General features: G+C 34.9%; 1 protein-coding gene across 1 annotated transcript; it reads left to right on the top strand.

The window, feature by feature from the left end:
* The first annotated feature begins 5,585 nt into the window (after window positions 1-5,585).
* Window positions 5,586-22,456, top strand: LOC145605366 (uncharacterized). Its single transcript, XM_081661408.1, has 20 exons — window positions 5,586-5,737; window positions 5,920-6,032; window positions 7,099-7,174; window positions 7,255-7,397; window positions 7,960-8,046; window positions 10,143-10,226; window positions 11,177-11,384; window positions 12,118-12,203; window positions 12,522-12,753; window positions 12,846-12,969; window positions 14,614-14,750; window positions 17,597-17,705; window positions 18,318-18,360; window positions 18,510-18,675; window positions 19,088-19,158; window positions 19,299-19,392; window positions 20,800-21,012; window positions 21,385-21,594; window positions 21,718-22,041; window positions 22,144-22,456. The coding sequence occupies exons 1-20, from the start codon at window positions 5,720-5,722 to the stop codon at window positions 22,267-22,269; spliced, it is 2,664 nt and encodes an 887-aa protein (XP_081517534.1). The 5' UTR covers window positions 5,586-5,719; the 3' UTR covers window positions 22,270-22,456.
* Window positions 22,457-23,524: the final 1,068 nt, after the last annotated feature.

Here is a 23,524-nt window from a genome sequence, read left to right as displayed (position 1 = left end):
CTCGAGAAAAGTACACGGCTAATACCCCGTGTACCCCAACCCCTGATTGTCATTACTCCAGAAGTGCACCAACCCAGAGTTTTATTGCTCATCCATCTTGCACTTTACGTGATTTACAGGTTTAGACTTGGTGATGATTCATATGCAAACAATACAATCAATCCAATATCAATTCAATCAAGTAAAACAAGTTTCCAATTTCATTTCTTGATTTATTAGTGACAAACAACATTTATTATTTATTCCTTTAACTACCTCGGTGTATAAACACCTTGAGTGCATAGGGCACCCCAAAACCTTAACCTCGTCTTATAAGACTTGAATTCTTCCTTTACTCATCCTATTTCAATAATCATGAATGAGTAATAAACAAATCATTCCACTTACTTACATACCTTTGCCTCTAATCGCACCTTGCAAAGTTAATGCATAAATAATATTTTCCAAGTAAAATAGTGCACATCATTCGGAATTCACAATGTATAACACAATTATTCCCAGTCTTCACTATACATGCTACTAAGTTCTTGTTTCATTCCTAAACATGCTTCTAAAGGCAAGGTTTCGTAACTCGTACGTACCTTGAATAAACCAATTGGTGGGCCACTTAACCAACTAGAAATCACCTTTATAAAGTCCTCTCCTAAACCAAACAATAAGATTTCAATCAAAACCCAAACAACTAAATTTACAGCAATACTAACTTACCTTAAAACCTCTCAAACCAACCAAGTAAAGCCTTTAAATTTCTCCTATTAGTCAATATTAACAATAGGACATCCCAACTATAAGTTTATATGTTTAAATCATGAAAATATAGTGTATAACATGAAATTCCAGCAGCTTTAGAGTAAGTAAATAAATCTAAAAATTTAGTTTAAGTATATAAAATAACCCTATAAGCATCATTACTTGAAATTATCATCAAATAGCAAGTTATTAGTGTATTAAAAACCCAAATATATATTAATTTAGTGCAATTAGAAGCTTCAAATTAAAAGTATACAAATCTGAAAATTCATACTTGAGGTTGTAATTTCAAGTTCAAAGCTTTTTAATCATAAAATACGCACAATAATTATTTTGTAGGCTTAGAAGCATAAAAACATGAAATTTATATAACTTACTCATAAAAAATCAAAACTTTAATAATCTGAAAATTTATACATAGTCAAAATAATTATACTTTAACGTAAATTAATCATAGTATAATTAGATAACTTGATTAACATGTTTTCAAACCCTAAAACATGAAAAATCAATGTTTAAACCCTAAATTATACAACATATGTAATCTGAAAATTTCAATAATAAATTAAACAGGCTAAAGCTCATAAATTCATAATCTTATATTACTTATGTATTAAATCAAACTATAATAACAATAGTTTAGAATCAAAATCAAATAAAGATTGAAACTTTAAATCAAGATAACAAAGCAAGCTAAGAGAAGTGAGAAAAAAGGGAGGAGTGCAATTACTATCACAAAGGAGGGCTGCTGGTGGCCGGAGGTGCGGCAGGTGGCGCGTCGGTGGGGCAGCGGTGGTGCAGCGGCGGTGCAGGTGTTGGACAGCAGCTCGGCTCCAAGCTTGGGGTTTTTTTTCTTCTTGTGGTGTACGTGAGAGTGGAGAAAAGAAAGTGAGGGGAAAAATTAGGGCTTGGGGTTTTATATGTTTTGTAAGCTTGGTTTCAAAATCAAGTGGGAGTAGGAATTGTATTTGGGCTAGAATAGAAATTTAAGCTCTCTTTATTTATATTTGGGTTACCAACATCATTGATAAAGTATATTGGTGTATAGATTAGAGAATTTTAATTAGATTAGTACTTATTAATTTAATAAAGTTCAAATACATTTTGCATATAATAATTTATTTAATGAAAACAAAGTAAAATATTTATTTAAATAATAAAGAAATATAATAATTTATTTTGAAAATATGGGGGATTACAAACTCAAATATGAGATCTCATATGGTTGACTGAATTGGTAATGTTCGTTTTTCAATATGAAACTAGTATATGGGTTCGAGTTATGCCCTGAGTCATTATATGATGAAATTACATGGAATTTACAATTAAACGTTTAATTTATAACTCACATTTCTCTTAAAGCAGTTTGACAGAAGTGGGTTGCACTATATTTCTGCATACTTGACCCTTTTTTTTTCTCATATTCGGCTGTTGTACTGCAGAGGAGGCAATGGCTAGTTTGCCGACAAACAAAACGCCCAAGGTTTCAGCCTCTAGCATCTACATGAGAATGACATCTCAAAAAATGGAAAGCTATAAATAATTGTATAATCAGGCGGCATGTTTAGTCACGTGATATTTATAAATTTCCTCAGCATGCAGACGGTAGATTACCGCCTCACTATTTTTGTCTAACTTGTTTAATATTGGTATGCAGGAAGGGAGCCCCAAACCACGGCCGCCTCCTCAATCCGTCCAGAAATTGTTGTAAAGGATCACAGTGAGACCTAGCAAATTTCGAAGGCCAATAAATCAATAGGAAGTGGAGGCAAGTCTCTCGAGTCCGAAAGTGTTGAGGAAATTGAGTCGATTGCCCGTTAAGGCGACGAAGGGTAGCATGCAATCGGTGCTACTTTCGGTTCAGCCACAACAGGCATGATCCTAAAGTAACTGTCGCCTTAGTTGCCTCCTAGGCTCCTCAAGGTACCAAGTCTATTATGATGCCTTTCCCTTGCTGGGTCAAGTCCTATTAGCATTTTCCTGTATCACCCGACTCAACCGGCAGCGCACCGTCTATAAGCTCATCTTATTGCTCCTACTTATGCCATGTTGGTTGTGTTGCAGATGTCATCCCTTCAAGGACAGATGTGCAACAATTTGACAAAAATATGCTGAAGGCCGTCTCAAAAACTAAGAAGGCGCCCATAAAGGGCTAGAGTCGCCAAACATGGACTGCATGAATGACTTGTTGGCTGAGGTAACTTAGCTTAAATTAAGCTTTTGATGTAATTTATTTTAGGTTGTCTAACTTTTTGAAGTGTTGATTGTCGAAACCCAATGATAAGGGAAACCTTTCATTGCCATTTGGTTCGGGTTAAGTATTGGAATAAAGGAGTACTTAATTTATTTTTAAGATCCATCCATTTAATTTATTCTAAAACATATTTATTTAAATCGTAAGTCGCCCAATCCATTTGTTTTAATCTTTATTCTTATTTTGATTCTTATTCTTATTCTTATTCTTATTCTCCACTTAGTTTTCTAAAAAAGTATCAAAATAAAGTAATTTGAGTTTGAAATAAACTTCTAAGGGTCTAAATGCGTTCGAAATCGTATTAAATTAGATGAATTGTTATAAATCGGGACATACAAAGACTGATTTTAATAAAACTAAAAAAACTTGATACTGGAGCGTGGCGGCAATTGCATCGCATCGTGACGATTTGCATCGTGGTGCGATGCAGACCATCGCCACGCGATGATCCAGAGGTGTCGGGATGAACTTTTTGATTTAGACGATTTAATTTTTATTTTTTCAGTTTATTTTTCTATAAATACCGTGGCCTTTCGTGGGTTACGGATACCGTTTTCTGCTCATAACATATTCTCTCAATCTCTTAATCTCTCAATCTCTTTCAAAATAATCCCATTGCTCCTAGACATCAATACTTCACTCGAAGCTCTATTGGCGTTCCACGTACAACGTGAAAGGTTGATCATAAACCCTGGGGGTTTTAATCTAAACTCAATTTAATTTGTTTTCTTTGATTTAATTTTGTTTTTTTTTAATTTTTATTTCCTTATTCAAGTTTACTAACGGTTTACTAGTGATGTAGTTGCAAGGTTTCGCAATCGAAGTAAGTATATTTAATTATTCCTTCGTTTAATTAATTCTACACTATTTATTCTTGCTAGCATCATGTTTAGGGTTTATTTTAATTATTATTATCAAGTTTAGGCGTTATATTAATCACGTATCATGCCTAGGATTTTATTAATTAGGGCGTGTTCGGCACTAGCTTTTGAGTAGCTTTTAGGTAGCTTATAGGTCAAACCACTACTTAACAAAAAATGTGAGTGTTTGTCAAAGTAGTGGTTAGGGTAGTTTTAGTGGTGAAGGTAGCTTTTATGAAAAGTTAGAAAGATTAGCTTTTGGAATTAGAGATACCTTTTGAGGTAGTTGTACTGTTGAAAATTTAATCTATAGTATTAAAAATAAAATATTAATTTTTAATACATAACAGCTAGTCAACCGCTACTTTACCGAACACTCATATCTAAATTATTTATCTTCACAGCTAACAGCTTGTTGACAACTAACAACTACCTACACAGCTAACAGCTGCCTCCACAGCTACAGCTACCTTCACAGCTATATTTTATCGAACATGCCCTTAATATTTAGTATCATGTTTAGAATGCTTTAATTCGTTTCTATAATTATTATTGAGTTGCTTCCAATATTTTCATGCATGCTTATTTAATTTATTTCTATTTGTTTTGATCACATATATTGCATGTTTTATTGGGAATATGAAATTGAAAATCACGCCTAATAAGATAATTTGGACTACCGGTTTAGGTTCTAAGTAATCTTGTTGCTGAATTCAAGTGATCACAATAATTAGATTTATGTGTGCATTATGTCAAAGATATTATAGTCCACATATATAATTATGTTGGTCTCTTCATTAAATTTTGAGATGTTTAAAAGTTTTATTTTTAAATTATCATTTTTTATTAGTTGAATTTGATGTGCTTCAGTGAAATGGTGACGATTTAAATTATGTAGTGTAATGGCTAAAAATAATACGGAGTATGGTGAAAATATTCAATTAAAAAATTGGAAAAAATAGCAAACTAAGCTTGAAAAATTGAGTGATTTCCTTAAATAATGCTAAAATACAAATTAATTCCCTATATAAGTCGGTTTAAAAACTATACAATACTATCCACATAGGATCGGTTCCTAGGTTTGGAATTTGATAGTATAGATACGCTAATACCAATAAAGGTTCTATATATAGAACCGCTAATAGTCTAATACCAATAGAGGTTCTATATATAGAACTGCTAATACCAATAGAGGTTCTATATAAAACCGCTAATACCAATAGAGATAGGACCGCTAATACCATTAGAGTTTCTATGCATAGATACTCTACTTTAGCTATCACTAGCGACTCTTTATATGGAACCGCTAATGGTATTAGAGGTTTTACGTAAAGAACCGCTAATACCAATAGAGGTTCTATGCATAAAACCTCTAATACCAGTAGAGGTTCTATATTAGTTAAAACCGCCAACAATGTTAGCGGTTTTATACTTGCAAATACCGAACCTTGAAACCTAGCCTACGTGGATGGTATTGTGGGAAATAGTTTTTAAACCAATGTATATAAGGAATTAGTTTATACTATTACATTATATTGGGAAATAAAAAAAAACCAAAAAAAAATTAAAAAAATTGTTCTAAACCCGTTGGGTTAGGGTTGAGCATTCCTCGACACGTAACCCAAAGTGACCCGACCCGAAAAGACCCATGATCTGGAGCGAACCGACCCCGAACCCGTCCTAATTGACAAGTCTACATGCAACCCAAGCAAAATGGCGGGAAATATAATGACAATTACACAAGGAAGAGAGTTAGACTCCCCATATTCACATAAATTGTTGCTCTTGTGTTTCTCTACTTCATTTGTAGAAGCGACGTTTACCCTCTTACCATTAAACCCTCAATCTCACTCTAATGGAGCTCACTCTCAAAGTAATTCATTCTTCTCTATTATTAATTTTTGCAATTTGTTCAATAATAATCTAGGGCTTTTTTTAAAGAAATTACAGCATTTTGCCTACATTACCTTTTTTTTAGAGTTCATTTTTTTGTGGGTTTTATTTTTTTTAATTTGTTCTTTAATTTATTACTGATTTCTATGTATTTGGTTGCAGAAATTTTTTGGGTTTTCAAGTTTTCGGCCGTATCAGAAAGAAGTGGTTGAGAAAATTATGGAGGGAAGAGATTGTTTGGTTGTTATGGCAACTGGTAGTGGCAAGTCTCTTTGGTGAGTTTACTGCTTTATTGTTCTTTTATTTTAGATTAATTTCGTCAATTTTGTAATTCAATTATTAATTTTTACTTCATTGTGTTTATTTACCTTTAAGATAATTGGGGTTTTATAATTAGTATGATTGAAAAAGGTGAATTCTTTCTGAAGAGTGCAATTTTGAACTAATTTTTCGACCGGAATTGATAGTTGTCGATTTGTCTTAACCTCTTATGATTAAGGATTTAGTACGATTTCACTGTAATATGCTTCACTAGCTTATTTGAGTGGTGACATGATTAGAAATGTAACCATAATCCATTTCTATTTGAGGCAATTTGGCAAGTTTTTTCGGACATTCTAAAATAGTATATGGCTATTATCTCTAGCCAGAATGAATATATATTTTTTTGTGACACTCGTTACTTAATATTCTTGATTTTCTTGTTTTGAATGTTACTTTGTTGTCCTTGTTCGTTTATTTATTTTTGTTACTAAAATCCTGTTGCCTCGATTGTTTTGTATGTTCTACTAGCTATTGGGGAATAAATTAGCTTTTTTTTCCCTCCTTGTGGCATAATTAGAAGACCATAAATACTTTTTTAGATTCAATTTCATGATACCATAGCTATTGAGTTTGATCCTGCTTTACGCTTTGTTTAGATAGCCAACAAGGAAAGAAAGGAAGGGAAGGGAAATAGGAGGAAGGGAAGGGTAAAGAAAGGAAGGGGGAGGTGAATTCCATTTTCCCTCCAAATCTCTCCAATTTTGGTGGGATTATGCTTATTAAAGAGAGAGAGAGAAAATGGATCCCTTCCTCTCCTTTCCCTTCCTTACCTCAATCTTTTACCCAAACAAGAGAGTTTGTCCCCCTCCCTTTCTCTTCCTTCCATTTCCTCCAATCCAAGCAAAGTATTAGTGTTTTGTCAAGTTGTTTGCCTTGTTGTCATAGCTGGATATTGTATACATACTCCATGTTCGATTTAATGGACAACATCAATATTGGTGCCTCTTTGTGCAGTGTTAGTTTGTTTTGGTTTCTTTCATGGATTGTAATTCTAATTTCTTGCTTGAATTTGTGCAGCTATCAAGTTCCCCCCTTGATTGCAGGGAATACAGGCATTGTGGTCAGTCCTTTGTTATCTTTGATGCAAGATCAGGTAATCTTCTGAATGATTACATGTCTTTCTTGTTGCTATGGTGGGCTTAACTTGACAAATTATTGACTAATGACTGATAGGTAATGGCTTTAAAACAACGTGGCATCCAAGCGGAGTACCTAGGCTCTACTCAAACTGATAAAACTGTACAGACAAAAGCTGAATCAGGCTTTTATAGCTTGTTGTTCATGACCCCAGAGAAAGCATGCTCAATTCCTAATAGGTGCCTGTTGCATAATTTATTGATCTCAATTTTTTATTTTTTATTTATTTTTTTTAGTTTTTTATTATTATTATTATTTTTTCCGTCGCAACTTATATACTCATATTGCGTTTCCAGAAATGAGATAATGTTATTTGTTGGAACTTTGATGGCGTTTTTTTTTATTACTCTCCGTTTCATTCATATTTACTTCAGTACTTGTTTGTTTTTTCTTTGATGTATCCTTAATCCTATTGATGCTACTTTCTCTTTTTTGCTTTATAGTTTATACCCTTTTATTTATTTATTTATTTATTTATTTTTTGTCCATCTTTCTTCCATGTAGGAGTGTAGGTTTATGTTACTCATATTTGATCTAGACATGAGTTGATATCTCTAAAATTGAATGCAGAGTGCATTCTTATAAAAAGATGGAAGATTTCTTCAAGCATGTTTAATGACTGACATGAACCTATTATAAGATTTAACCAATGCTATACTTTTTTTACGGCTTGTGACTGCTGGATTAATGGTACTTGTCTGCCTCTGTCTTAAATTTATGTCCTTTGTCTCATCTTTGCAGTTTCTGGACAAGACTGCTAAAGGCTGGAATTTGTCTTTTTGCTGTTGATGAAGCACATTGCATATCAGAATGGGGTCATGATTTCAGGTTAGAAGGGTCTTATATCATTTAAGGTCAAATCCTTTCTCAAGGCATTTTGCATCTGTTGCTTCTAATTTCTGGTGCACAAACTGTACATGATTGCTGGCGTGCAACTATAAGTAGCATTTTGTGTTTGTTTACGTGATCTCTAAAATGGTAACTCGTAAGCTTCAGGCTGCAAGTGTTTTGCTGAATGATATGGCCTTGTTCTTCTTGCATTACTCTCCCACCCCATCCTCTATATGTTTTAAAAAGTTCTAAAGGGTTGAGATAAGCTGCTATTACATCAACAACAACAACAAACAACAAAGCCTTAGTCCCAGAATGAGATAAGCTGCTATTATCACAGATAATTCAGTATTAGTGCTTTAGAGTCAGATTATACACATTATCCCTGTCTAGAACTTGTAATAAAGTTTACATTCTCCTTTATTTTATTTTATTCTATATATATTTATGTGTTTGTCCCTGATGGTTTATGATAACAGAGTGATTTCCTTCCAACGCTTTGTTGCTCTTAGAGCTGGTATGATCATTGAGACTATTCAGTTGATGGACTTATACATAGGAACTTAGTTATTCACTTTCTCTGATCTTCTTTGTTTGGTTTGTAAAGGGGAAAAAAATAACTATCTTATGGTGGAAGTAGTTTTCTGAAGGGTGAAGATTTTCTTTACTTTAGCAGAGATGCCCACATGCCTCACCTTTCTTCTTTATTCCTTTCCTTCATCTCCCCTCCTCTATCCTCTTTAATTTTTCTAGGGAGTAATAAAAAAAATGAAGTTTGAAGGTTGATTTGATTGAGTTACTTTCCATGTAAAATCAAATTCTGTTCAACATGTTTCTTCTGACCAAACAGTGCCTAAATCCTTGGAGAGCAGGAAGTGTTTATCTGTATTTGCCATTGTTTAATCACTCTGATTGACTGTATTGACTAGCAAATTAATAGTCTATGCAGTTATTGTTCTCAGTGGGTGGTCTTATGATCACCCAATCTTTGACTTGCAAATTAAGAACCTAGCAAATTAGGTGAGGTTTCTTAGTCTAGCCAACATATTCTTTTACTGCAAATGGGTTTTAATGGATGATCCTTTTCGATTTGGGTTGAATGATACTCCCTCTGTCTCTTTATTAAAGTCCCCTTTCTCATTTTTCACGGGAATTAAGGCTGTTGGTAGATTCCTTAAACAAAGTACCGAAGTACATTACTTGCATTAAATAGCTAGTGAGAGAGAAAAAAAAAAAAAGAGTAAATAGTGTGTCATAAATATTAGGCACAAAAAATCAGAAAAATTTTAGGATAATTTGGGGATTAAAGTAGGAGAATAAGGTTAAAATTGTCAAAATCACTTAATAAAAATGGAAAGATTCTTATAATGGGACTTTAATTTTGATTTGCCAAAAATGGAATAAGGGACTTTAGACGGAGGGAGTATTTAGGATAGAGGCTGGCAGGGGATTGACCATGGTAGGCGCATGGCTTTGCTGCTTGTGCGAGGGAGATATTTGCTAGGACCTGGAACAGAACAGAGCACACACAATGCACAAACACAGAAGAACAGAGGCAGAAAAGGGGTATGTTGTATTGATAATCAGAGAAATTAATCAATACAGCTCTCCTTCTTTTGAGAGGAAGGAATCTCTCCAACAAACTCACTTAATTCAATATTTTTGCATACCTTCTCTATTACAAAAACTCCTATTTATAATCAGTTACTTAGCATCTAGCCTCTTCTACAGCTAAGAATAACAAACTTATTCCCACAATCACCAAAGTACCCTGAAACCCATAACAAACTTCATAACAGAATTTCCCACTCATCATCAAGTTGCTAGAATCTTCTTCTTGGGCTTCCTTCGAGCATATGTGATTAAAGGCCTAGGCTGACCCCTTGCAATATTTTAATAACATAAACCTTGGCCCTGTTCCTGGTGCCTTTATAATTTGTTTTGGTTAAATATTTGCTTGATCAGAACCAATTTGATTTTTCTTGAGCATAGAATGAATTCTACTTGATCCATACTCTTTTACAGGTTGTATTTTCCATTTTATAAGCCATTTTTTAAAAATTGTTTTACTTGCCTTCTCCAATTTTTTGCAGGATGGAGTACAAACAACTAGACAAGTTGCGTCCTATTCTCTCAGATGTCCCATTCGTGAGCTTGACTGCAACTGCTACAGACAAGTAAGTGCACTCATCAATTTTATACGGATGGCTATTGTTAGAAGATGTTCCCCCTATATCTGAAAGTTAAAGGGCTGCCATCTTTGGTACTCAAAGCTTTGAAAGTCATTAGTTACGCGTCTTAATTTCTAGGAAATAGGGACAGTGATAATCTGACTGTGACTACACTACTACAGCAGTACTTTGGATATCATCTTGGAGATATTAGACAGAATTGTAAGCAAATTTTTTTCTTGCGTCAGATGGATTACTTTCAGTCTCTTTGGCTCATGTACTTGCTATAATTTATTGATGCTGTTGAAATAAGAGGATTGTAAGAAGTGGAGTGAATGACTGAATGGAGTTTATGTTCTCTGAGGTGTTGACCTATATGCATTTGGATTAGGATAAAGATCTGGCCTCTTTGTATCCCTGAAAAACTTCTCTCTCTCACCTTCATTTTCTGTAACTTGATCTTGCCATTTTTTCCCTTTTTGTCTGACCTAAGTCCTAACTTCTTGTGAGAGGATCATTGCACAAATGGTGCTCTTCTTGCAACAAAGCAAGTACAGTGACTTCTGAAGGCCAAAACATGTGATAAGATATTGCCACTTTGTATTGAACATCATGTGTTTTGCTAAACATACTATTGTTACTAGCTTCAGATTGTATCTATCTTATAATCTAGTTTATCCCTATGATTTGAGTTTCGGTAAGTATGTTAGGAATTTTTTTAATCCTATGATTGGCTTTAAATTATGACTGAGATTGTCCAGTACCAAACCTACGAGATTTTTTTGTTCATTTACTTAAACTGAAGATGATAATAATTAGCTTTGTGTAGTACTATCTATGTCTGTGGTCCTGAACTTTAAGATTTTATATGAATTTCCCTGTACTTTCTGATATAAAGGTCTCTCTCTGTGTTTTTTTTTTTTTTTAATTTTTTATTTTTTTTTTTCTGGCTCTAGGGTCCGGCTAGACATAATTAAGTCATTGAAGATGAAGGATCCTTATGTTGCTGTAGGCTCATTTGATCGTAAAAATCTCTTTTATGGTGTGAAATCTTTTAATCGAGGCATCTACTTCCTGGATGAGCTTGTACAAGAGGTTTCAAAATCTGTGGCTAGTGCTGGATCAACTATCATTTACTGCCTTACAATTAAAGATGTTGAACAGGTATCTATATATAAATCTTTGCAAGATAGAGAAGCGTGATTTATCCTTCAAGTGCAGAATGTCTAAATAATGAACAATTTTTAAAAAAATGGATACGATATGCACTATGTATTAGGTTCTTTAATAAAAGCCACATTTTTGTATGGTTTTAGCGCCGCTTGGGTTGGGTTTGTATTCAGCATCCGAAGAGAATTGTCTAGAATGATCAGAGTACATTGAGAATGGAAATAAATGAAACTTTGTTTGTTACACTTTTTCTCTCATGTACTTTATTCACAAATTTTAACAACATTTTGAGAACATTTTGGTTATGCTTGGTAGGTCATATCTTCAGGATGGGAGGGAGTATTGGGGTGGGGGACTGGGGGTGCAGGGATAGTGATATTTATTAGTCAAATGTAACTTTTTAGTACATTTTAGATGCTAGTAAGGGTTTTTTGTGTGTTGAATTGAACTTTTTACTAAAAGAAATGTATTGGGAAACCTTGACTTAATGTTTGAACCTAGCATTTCCTTGAAAGAGCAACAGGAATATGCTCTTCTAGTGAACATCTAACATGGGCTTCTTGGACAAGCATGACCTGTGACTATCAATGATAACTAAAATCTAGAATCAAGAAGCGAAATGAAATAGATAGATGGATTATTGATTAGATGTGAGGGGCATATGCCTCAAGTTCTCTCTATTTTACTTATAATCTCTACACGCAATTGGCTTCTGCTCCTTTTTTAGATACACCAACTGCTGGAAAGCGCAGGAATCAAGGCTGGAATCTATCATGGTCAAATGGGTAATAAAGCTCGGGAAGAGGCACATAGGTATTAACATAGATAATTTTTCTCATTGGTTCAATCTATTACTTGCTGTAATTTTCAGTTTTTATATCCACGTGTCATTCCTCTTTTACTTTCCAATTTTATGGTCTGATAGTTAATGAATTAAAATCACTTCCTGTAAGCTTCTGCATCCATATCCATGTATCATATCATTTGTTTTAACTCCCCGTTTTCATGATCTGATAATTGATAAAACAAAGATTTTTAGTTATACTAATACTTAATAAATGCTGAAAGCATGGCTTGCCCATTTTTAGTGTCAGACTTTCCAAAACTTATTTAATTTATTTATTCTTCCAGATTATTTATTAGAGATGAATTGAGTGTCATGGTCGCCACTATTGCCTTTGGCATGGGAATTGATAAGCCTAACATTAGGCAAGTGATACATTATGGTTGCCCGAAGAGTTTAGAGACATATTACCAGGAGAGTGGGCGATGTGGGAGAGATGGTATAGCATCTGTCTGCTGGCTCTATTACACAAGAAGTGACTTTGCAAAATCTGACTTTTATTGCAGTGGATTGCAAACAGTATGTACCAATTTCATAGAAGCTTCAGAATTTGTTCTCTAATGAATTTGCTGTCATTGTGTACCTTTGAATTAAAAATCTGAAATTCGTAGGAAAATCAACGAAAAGCTGTTGTTGACTCACTGATGGAAGCACAAAAGTATTGCATGCTGACAATGTGCCGCAGGAAGTTCTTACTGGAGCACTTTGGTGAAATGGTTCCAGCAGAAAACTGTGGTATGTTACTGAAACATCTTTACTAACTTGAATAGAATACTACTTTCTAATTAACATTTAAAATTGCTAAGCTAAGAGCTAACTGTTGATTAAACTCTATGAACAAATATTATTAGTACTTTTCTTTTCTACAAATGTAGTAGTCTGTCTGATAGAAGTTGCTAGCGTAATTATTATATATTCTCTCATCATTTATCAATTATTATATATTATCGGAGATGGTTTCTAAGACAATGGAATGAAATAGATTGTTTAAGAGAGGTTTTCTTTGACTGGATTTTTCTTTCTATAGATCTCCTTAGGTTTTCATAATCTGAGGATATTGTTGGTTGATTGCTTTGGTTGTGAAATACTTTAGTTCCATCATACTCTTTACAAAAATTGCACATACAGGTTTGCAGAATTTGATCTTATCTTAAGTTTGTCTACAATTTTCTGTCAGCACTACACCTTTACATTTGCATTATTTTTCTTGGTTCAGTGAGCTTAGCTTAAGAATTTAGTTCATGCTATCATTTTTAGGTGATTTGCTTTTTCTAAAATGCTATGTATGTGTCCTTTGTGAGTCTGGAGAACCGGTTGCAAATATAGTCTTTAATCTTCAACTTGGTTCCTGTGGGTCTCAGTCCTCACAGACATATTCAAATCATCTCTAATTGACTAACATTAAGCATTATTGTTATTTTGCACAATAACACGACTATAATCTTGAATGAGACACCTCCTTTGATATTATTTTTATTTTTTTTCTGCAAACTATCAATTCAGCTGTATGGTTATTTATTTTTCTCTAATGAAAGGATTAACACATTAAACCCCAGCTTTTTTTGGGATGGTTAGGCTGAAGCTTTTGCAGCGAAAATTGGCCCAAGTTTATTCTTGTGGCATGGAAAAAAAGGATGAAGAAAGGTTAGATGTTGGAGGTGAATGAAACCAGCTGATATCTGAGGGTAGACTTTGCTCATGCCAAAGTTAGGCTAACCAGCAAATTAGCTCTCTAGTTGCATTAGACTGTTCTTGAGTTGAATTAGAAAGTGGTTTATTCAGCTTGTTGACATGATATTTTTGGCTCTAAGTCTAATCTTCTTATGTACATAGGTGACAGACCTTGATGCCTTTAAATATATGTCCTTATTACCTATCCCCAAAAAAAAAAAAAAAAAAAAAAAAAAGAGTATTCTTAACATGAAATAAGAATATGTGACCACACTCTTCTCTGGTGAGAATTATACCTTTGTACCTTAGCTGATATATTTCCTTTGCATATCGTGGTTTTATTGGAGTCTGCTTATTCCATGTTAATGCCTGGAGAACATAATAGGATTTTTTTCACATGATGCTAACAGAGGGTGGAAAATGATATTAATATCATAAATGGAGAGAGGATTGAACAAAGCGAGGATTGAATTAAAGTTTGTCTCTTTTCTGGCTGACAATGGATCTTCTTTGCTAATGTTATCTATTTTACGAAGTATTGTTTTTATCAGACTTGTTTTTATTGGAAAATTAAATCCCATCTTTATGTGGTTGTTTCTGCTGTTGTCTAAACAACTCTAAGATCATTTTAAACTATCTATTAGCTATTTAAATATGTTTTAATCACCTGTCAAAAAAAGTTTTAATCATTTTACGTCATGCCTGCAGGAAATTGTGACAATTGCACTACTACCCGGAGGGAGCGAGACATGTCTAAAGAAGCCTATCTTCTGATGGCTTGTATTCATTCATGCAGGGGTAACTGGGGTCTCAATTTGCCTATAGATGTTCTTCGGGGATCTCGGGTAAGCTCTATCAAAATTTATGCTGCGTTTTGATGATTTATATTGTGGCAATAGAGAAACTTACTTACCATGAAATTGCCTTTGTACCCTTTGATCACTTTCGGGTATGAGTGGTATTAATTTCCTTTCTTCAGAATCACTGAATTGGCCTCCTACCACTAAAAGATAATTTGCTCACTTCCTCGTCAGTCATGGCTCATAGATACATTCTAGTGCTGTAAAAAATGTTGAGGCTCCTACTTTCACCTAAATAACAGACACCCTATGTGCTTAGCTTTGTATTTCCGTTGAGGTTGGGTTTAAGTCTGCATACATCCAACTCCAGACCCTGCCTTGGGCAGGAGACTTTCTAGAATCGTTTATTTTTAGTAATCTTGAATTTGAAAGAGGTCTCAGTTTCAAAATTATCAACGTTTGGAGAAGGTTATTGAAACCGTAAAATGTCTCTAGGAAGATTCATCTTGACTGCCTTGGAAAGGTGCCAATTAATGTGAACGGGAGCAAGAAAAGTCTAGATTATCTAGCTAACAAGTAACATCCCCCAATCTCTGGCATTGGGAATACTTGGCTAGTTGGCTGTGCCATCTCACCTGGAATGGCTTTTGTACAAGCAAGTATTAGTACATCTAATGCTAGGGGATGATTTTATAGCATTGTATATCCTGGGTATTCCATTGGGTGATAGCTGGAATTTTTTGTATCACCTTTGCAATTGATGGCCGGGGACTACAGGGAGATGTTGAGTGTATCATTGTATGGTTGTCTACTGTATCTCTGTTACATTTTAGTATGGGAAGATCATCATACTTCTCAATGAATGGAAGGGAAGTGGCAGTTTTATAGCACTATGGCGGCACTTTGTTAAGTATATAACATTGCTTTTTGCTGAGCATGGGAGACAAACTCTTGGTTATTCTAGTGTTCCTAAGAGGAAGGAGAAAATGTGTGTGACTATTACTTATGACCAGATAGTCTCTCAGGCTGACTTGTTGGTTAAGATGCATGGTGTGAAGTGCTCATGTGCTTTTCTGACTGTTCTCGGGTGTTCCATGGATTTCTTCAGGATCACTTCTAATTGTTATTGTAAACTTAGGTTGACTTCAATGTTCAAGTAAATGGATGTGTCAAAGTTCTAGTCTTGTAGCCTATTTTGAAAGGATATGGGGAACTTCTTGGATTATAGTCGATGTCCAGCCAAAGTTTCCCCATAAATGGTAGTTATTAGACATTGCTTTTCTCATATTAGAATATCCACTATGTCCATTAACAACATTTTCATCATCTCATATGCTGTCCAGCCTGTCCTTGGCTTTTGGGATTCGTTAATTCTTGGAAAACCATGATACGAAGTAAAAAGGATAAACGACTATTTAATAGATCAATGGCTAACATTTCACTATCCTTGAGTATTTACTTCTCAGTGCGTTTTGTGTGCTGCTGGCCACACTATGTGGCTGCTTATAAAAGAATAAAGTAACCCCTATAACACTGACCAAGTAACCCTTGTAATAATGACCAACTAACCCCTATAACACTGACAAAGTAATTAACCCCAACACTGACCGAGTAACCCCTATAACACTAACGAAGTAACCCCCATGATGGTGTAGCTGGCCACATATAAGACTTTGTGTTTACCTCTACTCTATATCTCTGATGCAGTCACAATCTCATTAGTGATGGCCGAATCACGCTTGCAGCAATGCAGATGGTACATGGCCTTCATGTTCAAAATTTGCTAAAAAAAACCTTTACATTGTGGTTGCAATGCGATCATGCAGAAGAGATTCAGCTGCCCCTTTTGACTTGTGCATTTGACCCTAGATCTTCTTTCTTCTATGTACTAAATTAGGCGGTGATTTCTGTTTGATTAGTGCCAAACTGCCAACTAATAGTCAAAAGTAAATATCATAAAAAAAATTAAAATAAAAGAAGTATAAAGTAACATGGATTAACGTGGTTCGGTCAATGTGACTAGTTTGTAAGTAGGGTATTGTTTTTTATTTATTTATTTATTTTACATTCAATGGAAGAGACAAGAGGTTTATAGAATTTTTTGTTATTCTATTTTTTTTACATAGGCTTAATTGGTTGATCACCCTATGGTTTCCTATTACAAGATAATAAACCTGTAGAAACCTTAAATATTCCCTTAGAAATAATCCAATAGTTTTCACGAGCAATAACAGGCAAGCCATGATACTAGAGACAAACAGGTTGAGAAATTTCACTAAGGCCCCGTTTGGTAGGGTGTTAAACATTTTCAGATGAAAATTATTTTTCATGGAAGACCTTTTACATTGTCAATTACTTCAACTGTGAGGGAAAATGTTTTCCCTCCACTTGTGATGAAAAATGTTTTCCTTCTAAATTGGGGGATAAATGTTTTCAATAAGGTGGAAAATGATTTTCCACCCCAAATTTTACATTTTAATGCTTTACACCAAACCAAACAATGTAAAATGGGAAAACACTGTTTTACCCCCTACCAAACGGAGCCTAAGTGCATTTTAGAAAGTTGCCCTCTTGGGGAAAAACTGCAGTCCATATTCCTCCCTTTTTATGCTAGATTTCAAGGCACCATTAAAACTCCACAAGCTATTTATTGATTCCTACTTTTGTTTGTTTGTAAAGAAGTCCATGTCAATGATGATTTGGTTTGGTAGGATTGGTGATTCGGTATTAATATTAGTTGCTGTAAATGGTACAGGAGTAAAAAGTCTTGCTTAACCGTTAATTTGTTCCTATGTTTAATAATCTAGATTTTTTTTCATATCATTGTATCCGTCTTTCTTGTTCCTTGAACTCTGACGATATTTTCCTTTAATTTTGTTTTCAATTTGCAGTCAAAAAAAATAGTTGATGCTCAGTTTGACAGGCTTCCACTGCATGGCCTTGGGAAGGCATACTCTTCAAACTGGTGGAAGTCGCTAGGCTCTCAATTGATTTCTCATGGTAACTCAAGGATTACTTATATTATTAATCGTGATTTAAGTATATAAAATGCTTGGAAATTTCTAGTCTCTTCATCATCAAAGCAAGACATGTCATATTGAAAGTGTCTTTCACTGTCATGCAGGATTTTTTCATCAGATTAATATTTAATTTTTTATTGTAGTAATATACAGTTATACACATGGCTGTATAATGTCATCAAATATACTACATGCTCTGCAACTAGTAAATATCTTTGATCTGCAAATACACTGAGTTGACTAAGATTCATCACTTGCAAAGGACTGCATGATCTGCATACATTCTGTAGTGAACAAAACAACTGAATTCGTTTTGTGCATTTATCACTTTGAGGTTCATCTTTTTTTTTTTTTTTTTTTTTTTTTTTTTTTTTTTTTTTTTTGGAAACATGTTCATCTTGTTTTTATGTGGACATATTTTTAAGAAAATGAGGGTATTGTTGTGCCTGCCTAGTTCATTTTTTTTCTTGTTTTTTTATGATTTTTTTAACTGTTCTTTTTATTTTATTATTATTTTTTTTAATTGTATACGGTAGTAGATAAGATCTCTGTTTCTTGGTATGTTCAAAGGCTAACTAGTAACAAAACACAGGTTATCTGAAGGAGACAATTAGTGACGTTTACAGATTTGTGAGGTGAGTCATATATTTATGCATAAACTAGTCACAGACAGGATAGCTTCTTCGTCTATATTACTCAGCATGTCTTCACCCTTGAGTTACTTAGTCTTAGCTTCTGTTAACTTTTGGGCATGTTTCTTGTTCATTGATTCTTGATGCATTAGTGTCAGCACCAAAGGAGCACAATATCTCAAATCTGCAGGACCTGATCATCAGCCTCCTTTGATCCTGCCTATAATTGATGAGATGTGCGAGGAAGATGAAGGTGCACCAGGTCAAGTTGAAGGCTTGAAAACTTTGACTTCCTCCGAATGTGAAGGATTAACAGAGGTTGGTCATGTTAGTGTGTGAAATACTTTTACATGATTACATGGTAGTAGTAGGCTATGTGTTATTAGTATGTCGCTGTCTTTTTTGCATGTGACTATGTGAGTGAAATACGTCATAGGAGGCAAAGGTGAACATATGCATAGACATATCTTAGTTGCTAACTTGCTATGGGGTAGGAATATTTATCTACATTACATTCTGAAAGTTTTGGTCAATCAATTTTGGATTTTCTACAAGATTAGCACCATTCAGCATACAAGTGCTTAATTTGGGTACTTGGTAGAATATGAAGGTATAGTGAGATCCATATCAGAGTTTATCTATGTTGATTGTTACACGATTGAATCTCCAACACTTTTCTATTTTATCCGTTTTTTATATTTTGAACTTTTATGTCATATTCTGCATTTAGGCCGAGGTTCAACTTTATCACGCACTTTTAGAAGAGAGGGCAAAGCTTGCAAGAGCCACTGGAACTGCTCCGTAGGTTTTCTTTGCTTCTTTATATTTTGGCAAATGCTTTGAGTTTCATCAACACACACCAAGGAGACCTTTTCGGGGCCTGAAGATATTTAAGCTTCATAATAAATGTTGTTTATCTTATCTGTAGTTTAATTCTGCAGGTATGCAATCTGTGGTGAGGCCACTATTAAAAAAATTGCATTGGTTAGACCATCTACGAGAGCAAGATTAGCGAACATTGATGGTGTCAACCAGGTGTGTCAGCTGATAACTAATATATGTTTCTCTGTAGCAAGCAACTCTTTCGACTAAATAAAGGGTTTTTATTTCTGCTTTCCTATTATATATATATATATATACCATTCTGATGGATAATCTACTACAGTATTATTGCTGATTTACTGTCTAGCGTCTTATCCTTAGTAAAGTACTAACTGTGAAGTCATTTTGAATTTCTCTCATTCTTTTTTCGAATTATGAGCTTTGATCCATCAATCAATACTCTTAGTTTTCCACATTATGTTATATGTATAGAGTTCATACTTTGCCGTAAGGCTGGCATTTAATTCAAGGTTCTTTTTGACATGGTACAAAATAATTTCTTTGGTTTGATGACCAATAACTAGAGACTTCATTTTTGAAACTGTGCAAGCCCCCAACCACCGCCGCCAACCCTGCCTAACGCCGGCCCCGGCTCCTAGACCCTCGCTCACGCCGCCGGCGCTGACGTTTCCCTCCTCACCGGTAATTAACCTAACCTCCACAAAACAAGACCCTGAAGCCTAAAATAAAAAACCCAGCCCCACCGCACAAACCCCCCAATCGGCCCTCCCCCACCCTCGGAACCCTAGCGACTAGATTACCAGTTGAAAGCGAATAACCCCTAAAGTTCGGATTATCTAAAAATAATCCAAAGTTGGGATTATTTTGAGCAAACCGGCAGTAGTTGGGATTATTTTTGTCAAATTTTTTAGTTGTTACTTGTGAATTCTGATTACTTTCAAAGGAGAAAGAGGCTGGGTTGGGGTAAAATGGTAGTATTTGTTTGACACGAAGGAAAAAATTAAAGTGGAAATAACTATATGGAACAACCCGAAACAAAAAGTGAGAACAACTTTATGAAATAATGAAATGGATGGAGTATATGCTAAGGGTGTGCTTGGATTGTGGTTAGTAATTGAAGGAGAGGCAAAACAAAGGAAATGAACAAGGATGAAGGTGATGCTAGATCCTAGATGGGATATAGTGATGGTGTAAGGACAGAGGGTGGGAGAATTTTCACCTCATGTTGGTGGTAGGGAACTAATAGAACTATTAACCCCTATACAAGGGTGATTCCCCCATTCCTCCCTCCTACATAATCACCACTGCCATTCATCTCCAATCTCTTAATTTTGTTTCCTATTACCCCTTTTATTCATCACTTTCAATCCAGGCATGGCCTTGGGTGCAATTCCTGTTAGAGTAATTTATAGCGAGTAAGATGCAACACTGTACAGTAAAGCAGTGACTTCAATGATTTTCCAGTGGTAATTAACTACCACATAACAAATTAGTTTCTCTTACTTGAGACTTTTTGATTGCTGAACAGCTTCTCTTGTGATAGGTTTTTAATCATTAAGGTATAGAGTTTTTGGCTGAAACTGTTGTAAAATGTTGCAGCATTTTGTCACCACATATGGGGATCATTTTCTTCAAGCTATTCGGCATCTTTCACAAGATCTTAATATGTCATTGGATGGAGAATTGAGCATACAAACTGTTTCAGTGAAAAAGGTGACTCCTGTTCAAACCCTTCCAAAAAAGCTTACCCCAGCAAAGTTTGAAGCTTGGAGGATGTGGCATGAAGACGGACATTCGATTGAAAAAATTGCTGTATGCTATTTTATTTAAATGCTCTCTTTTTTTCCTTGCTGTACATCTCTTTGAAGTTTATATTTCCTGTTGATTTCAGTTCAGAAAATTGCCTTTGTAAGCTGGGGTATCATGCATTGCATGTGTTTTTGTGCTTTGTAATACTGTGTATGGTAGGCCACTGATCCCTGCTAGAGGAAGGGGATTAGTCCCCTCTGTCAGGGGTGAGGATTGGACCTGTGTCCAGTCTCCAGCGGGAATTTGAGTCGATGACCTACCCTGATCCTCAGTGCATGTGTATGGTCATATTTTTAGTGATACTTTGTGTACATATATTACGGAATACACCTGCTAGCTGCTACGATTTCTGGCTCTAACTTCCTTCAATGACAGAACTTCCCTGGTAGATCTGCCCCGATTAAAGAAGGAACTGTCCTCAGTTATCTCCTTGAGGCTTTTCAAGAAGGCTTAGCTACTGATTGGCCTAGGTTTTGTGCTGAGATTGAACTTACACCCGAAATGTTCACTAGTATATTGGATGCAATTACAAAGGTTGGCTCAACTGAAAAATTGAAGCCCATTAAAGATGAATTACCTGAAAATGTGAGTTCTGTACAAAAAATATGTGTGCTTAGTCATGATTTAATTTATTGAAAGCTGAACTCATGAGCTCTGTTTTTGTGTAAATTTTTCTGATGTCTTACTAAAATGAGTTACTGATGCCAGGTAAATTATTCGCATATAAAAGCTGGTCTTACAATGCTAAGCTGTGGTATCTCTTCTCCGTCAGAGCTTAAGCCTCTGGATGAAGCAAATGAAGTCCCTGAAGCAGCTGAATCATCACCAAACTCTTTGGCATCGTGTCTTGCTGGAGAATCTTGTAACTTAAATCATAAATTGCCAAAGAATATGAAGGATGAAGAAACTGATTTTGATTGTGATATGCTTCGATCGAAGCGTTGCAAAGTTGATAAAGAAAATGATTATTGCAGTACAATGGCAGCCACTCAGAGTTCTATAGTAGAATTGATTAAAAACTATGATGATGGGGTGTGTTTCCTCTCTTAGTCAACATTACCCTGCAAATAAAACCGAAAATGAAAAAGAAAATGCTTAAGCATCTTATGTATGACTAACTTCTGATTTCTGCAGGTTGCTTTGCACGATATTATGCAGCACTTCAAAGATTCAAGTGAAGAAACTTTACGGACATTGCTTGTTGACCTTGAAGGTGAATTTGTGATTTACCAAAAGAGCGGTGTATATAAGATGTTCTAGTAAACAATCGGCACCTCAGTGAGAAATATTTTGTAAAAAACTGATTAGTCATCACTGATATTTCTGCCTGTAAATCAGTAAGTCTGCATAATGTTTTTGTAATGAAAAATGCTGGTTATCTATTGTAAAAATACATGAAGTATCATCCTTGTGTGATCAGGCTCATCTTATAAAAGAATTCCCTATTCTCGTGTCTATTGAAAGGCTATACATATACTTCATGTTAATTCTTGATAGGTTCACATTATAGATCTTCTGACATGCCTTTGGATGTTAGATTGTCAGTTTTATGTTTGTTCAGGAATCTTAACTCTTAAAATTTCAGTAGACACTAGATAGGCCTGTATCTCCGACTTGTATTCTGTTTGAGGTTTTAATAAACTTTCTCTAACAAAACTCGATTTTATTCTTGTCTCATCTATCCTCTGGAAGGACATGCTAAACATAACATGATTAACATCATCAGCAAACTAAATTATATGATCTACCGATCGAGCAATATATCTCTCTAATCCTGTTTAGTTATTGGTTGGGAAGGAAGGACAAAAAAAAAATCGATCCCATTTTTGTCCTGTTAGCTTGTTGGGCTACTGCAATATAATGGTGCATCAGGGGTAGCCTTCTGTCCCTTATGTTTTTTGTTTTTAAGAAATAAACATCCTTATTTTTGGTCATCAGCAGATTAGCATGTTGCTAGCGGGTTGATTAGGAAGCCTCCTGCCTTGCAGTAGCCAGTAGGGTGCCTTGGGTTCGGTCGGGTTGTGTATTGCAATAGTCCCAAATAATACAATATCAAATGAATTAGTAAAATTGTCAATATTACCTAGGAACTTTATTTATAAGTTAAATTGACATAAATTAAGACACTAACAACACCCATTAACATGAATAGATGAAGTTAATACTAGTAAATAAATTAAACAATCACAAGAATGGTCTTTGGAGACCTAGCTTGCATGTTGTTGAGTGTCTTTACTCTTTAGTAGATTGTTCATTTCAGCAAGGGTAGGAGCTAGACCACCGCTTTCTCTGGCCCATTGCTCAAATAAAGTTTTTACAAAATCCTTAGTTACTCACCCGTTCCGGAAATACGTAGGAAGAATTCGTAAAACTACGTTTCCATCGATAATTGTGCAAGAAAAGCACTTTGAAATTGTTGAACTCACCTGCCCAAGGTTGAGCCATGGGATTTGACGGAGAGAATCCTTTAAGGAGGTTGAAAAAGTTCTTTCTAAACATCGGTCAATTTAATTAT

The sequence above is a fragment of the Chenopodium album genome, chromosome 22 (assembly GCF_948465745.1).
Source record: "Chenopodium album chromosome 22, dcCheAlbu1.1, whole genome shotgun sequence".
NCBI classification, from domain to species: domain Eukaryota; kingdom Viridiplantae; phylum Streptophyta; class Magnoliopsida; order Caryophyllales; family Amaranthaceae; genus Chenopodium; species Chenopodium album.
The sequence above is the reverse complement of the archived record's forward strand: the minus strand, read 5'-3'. Positions and strand labels throughout refer to the sequence as shown.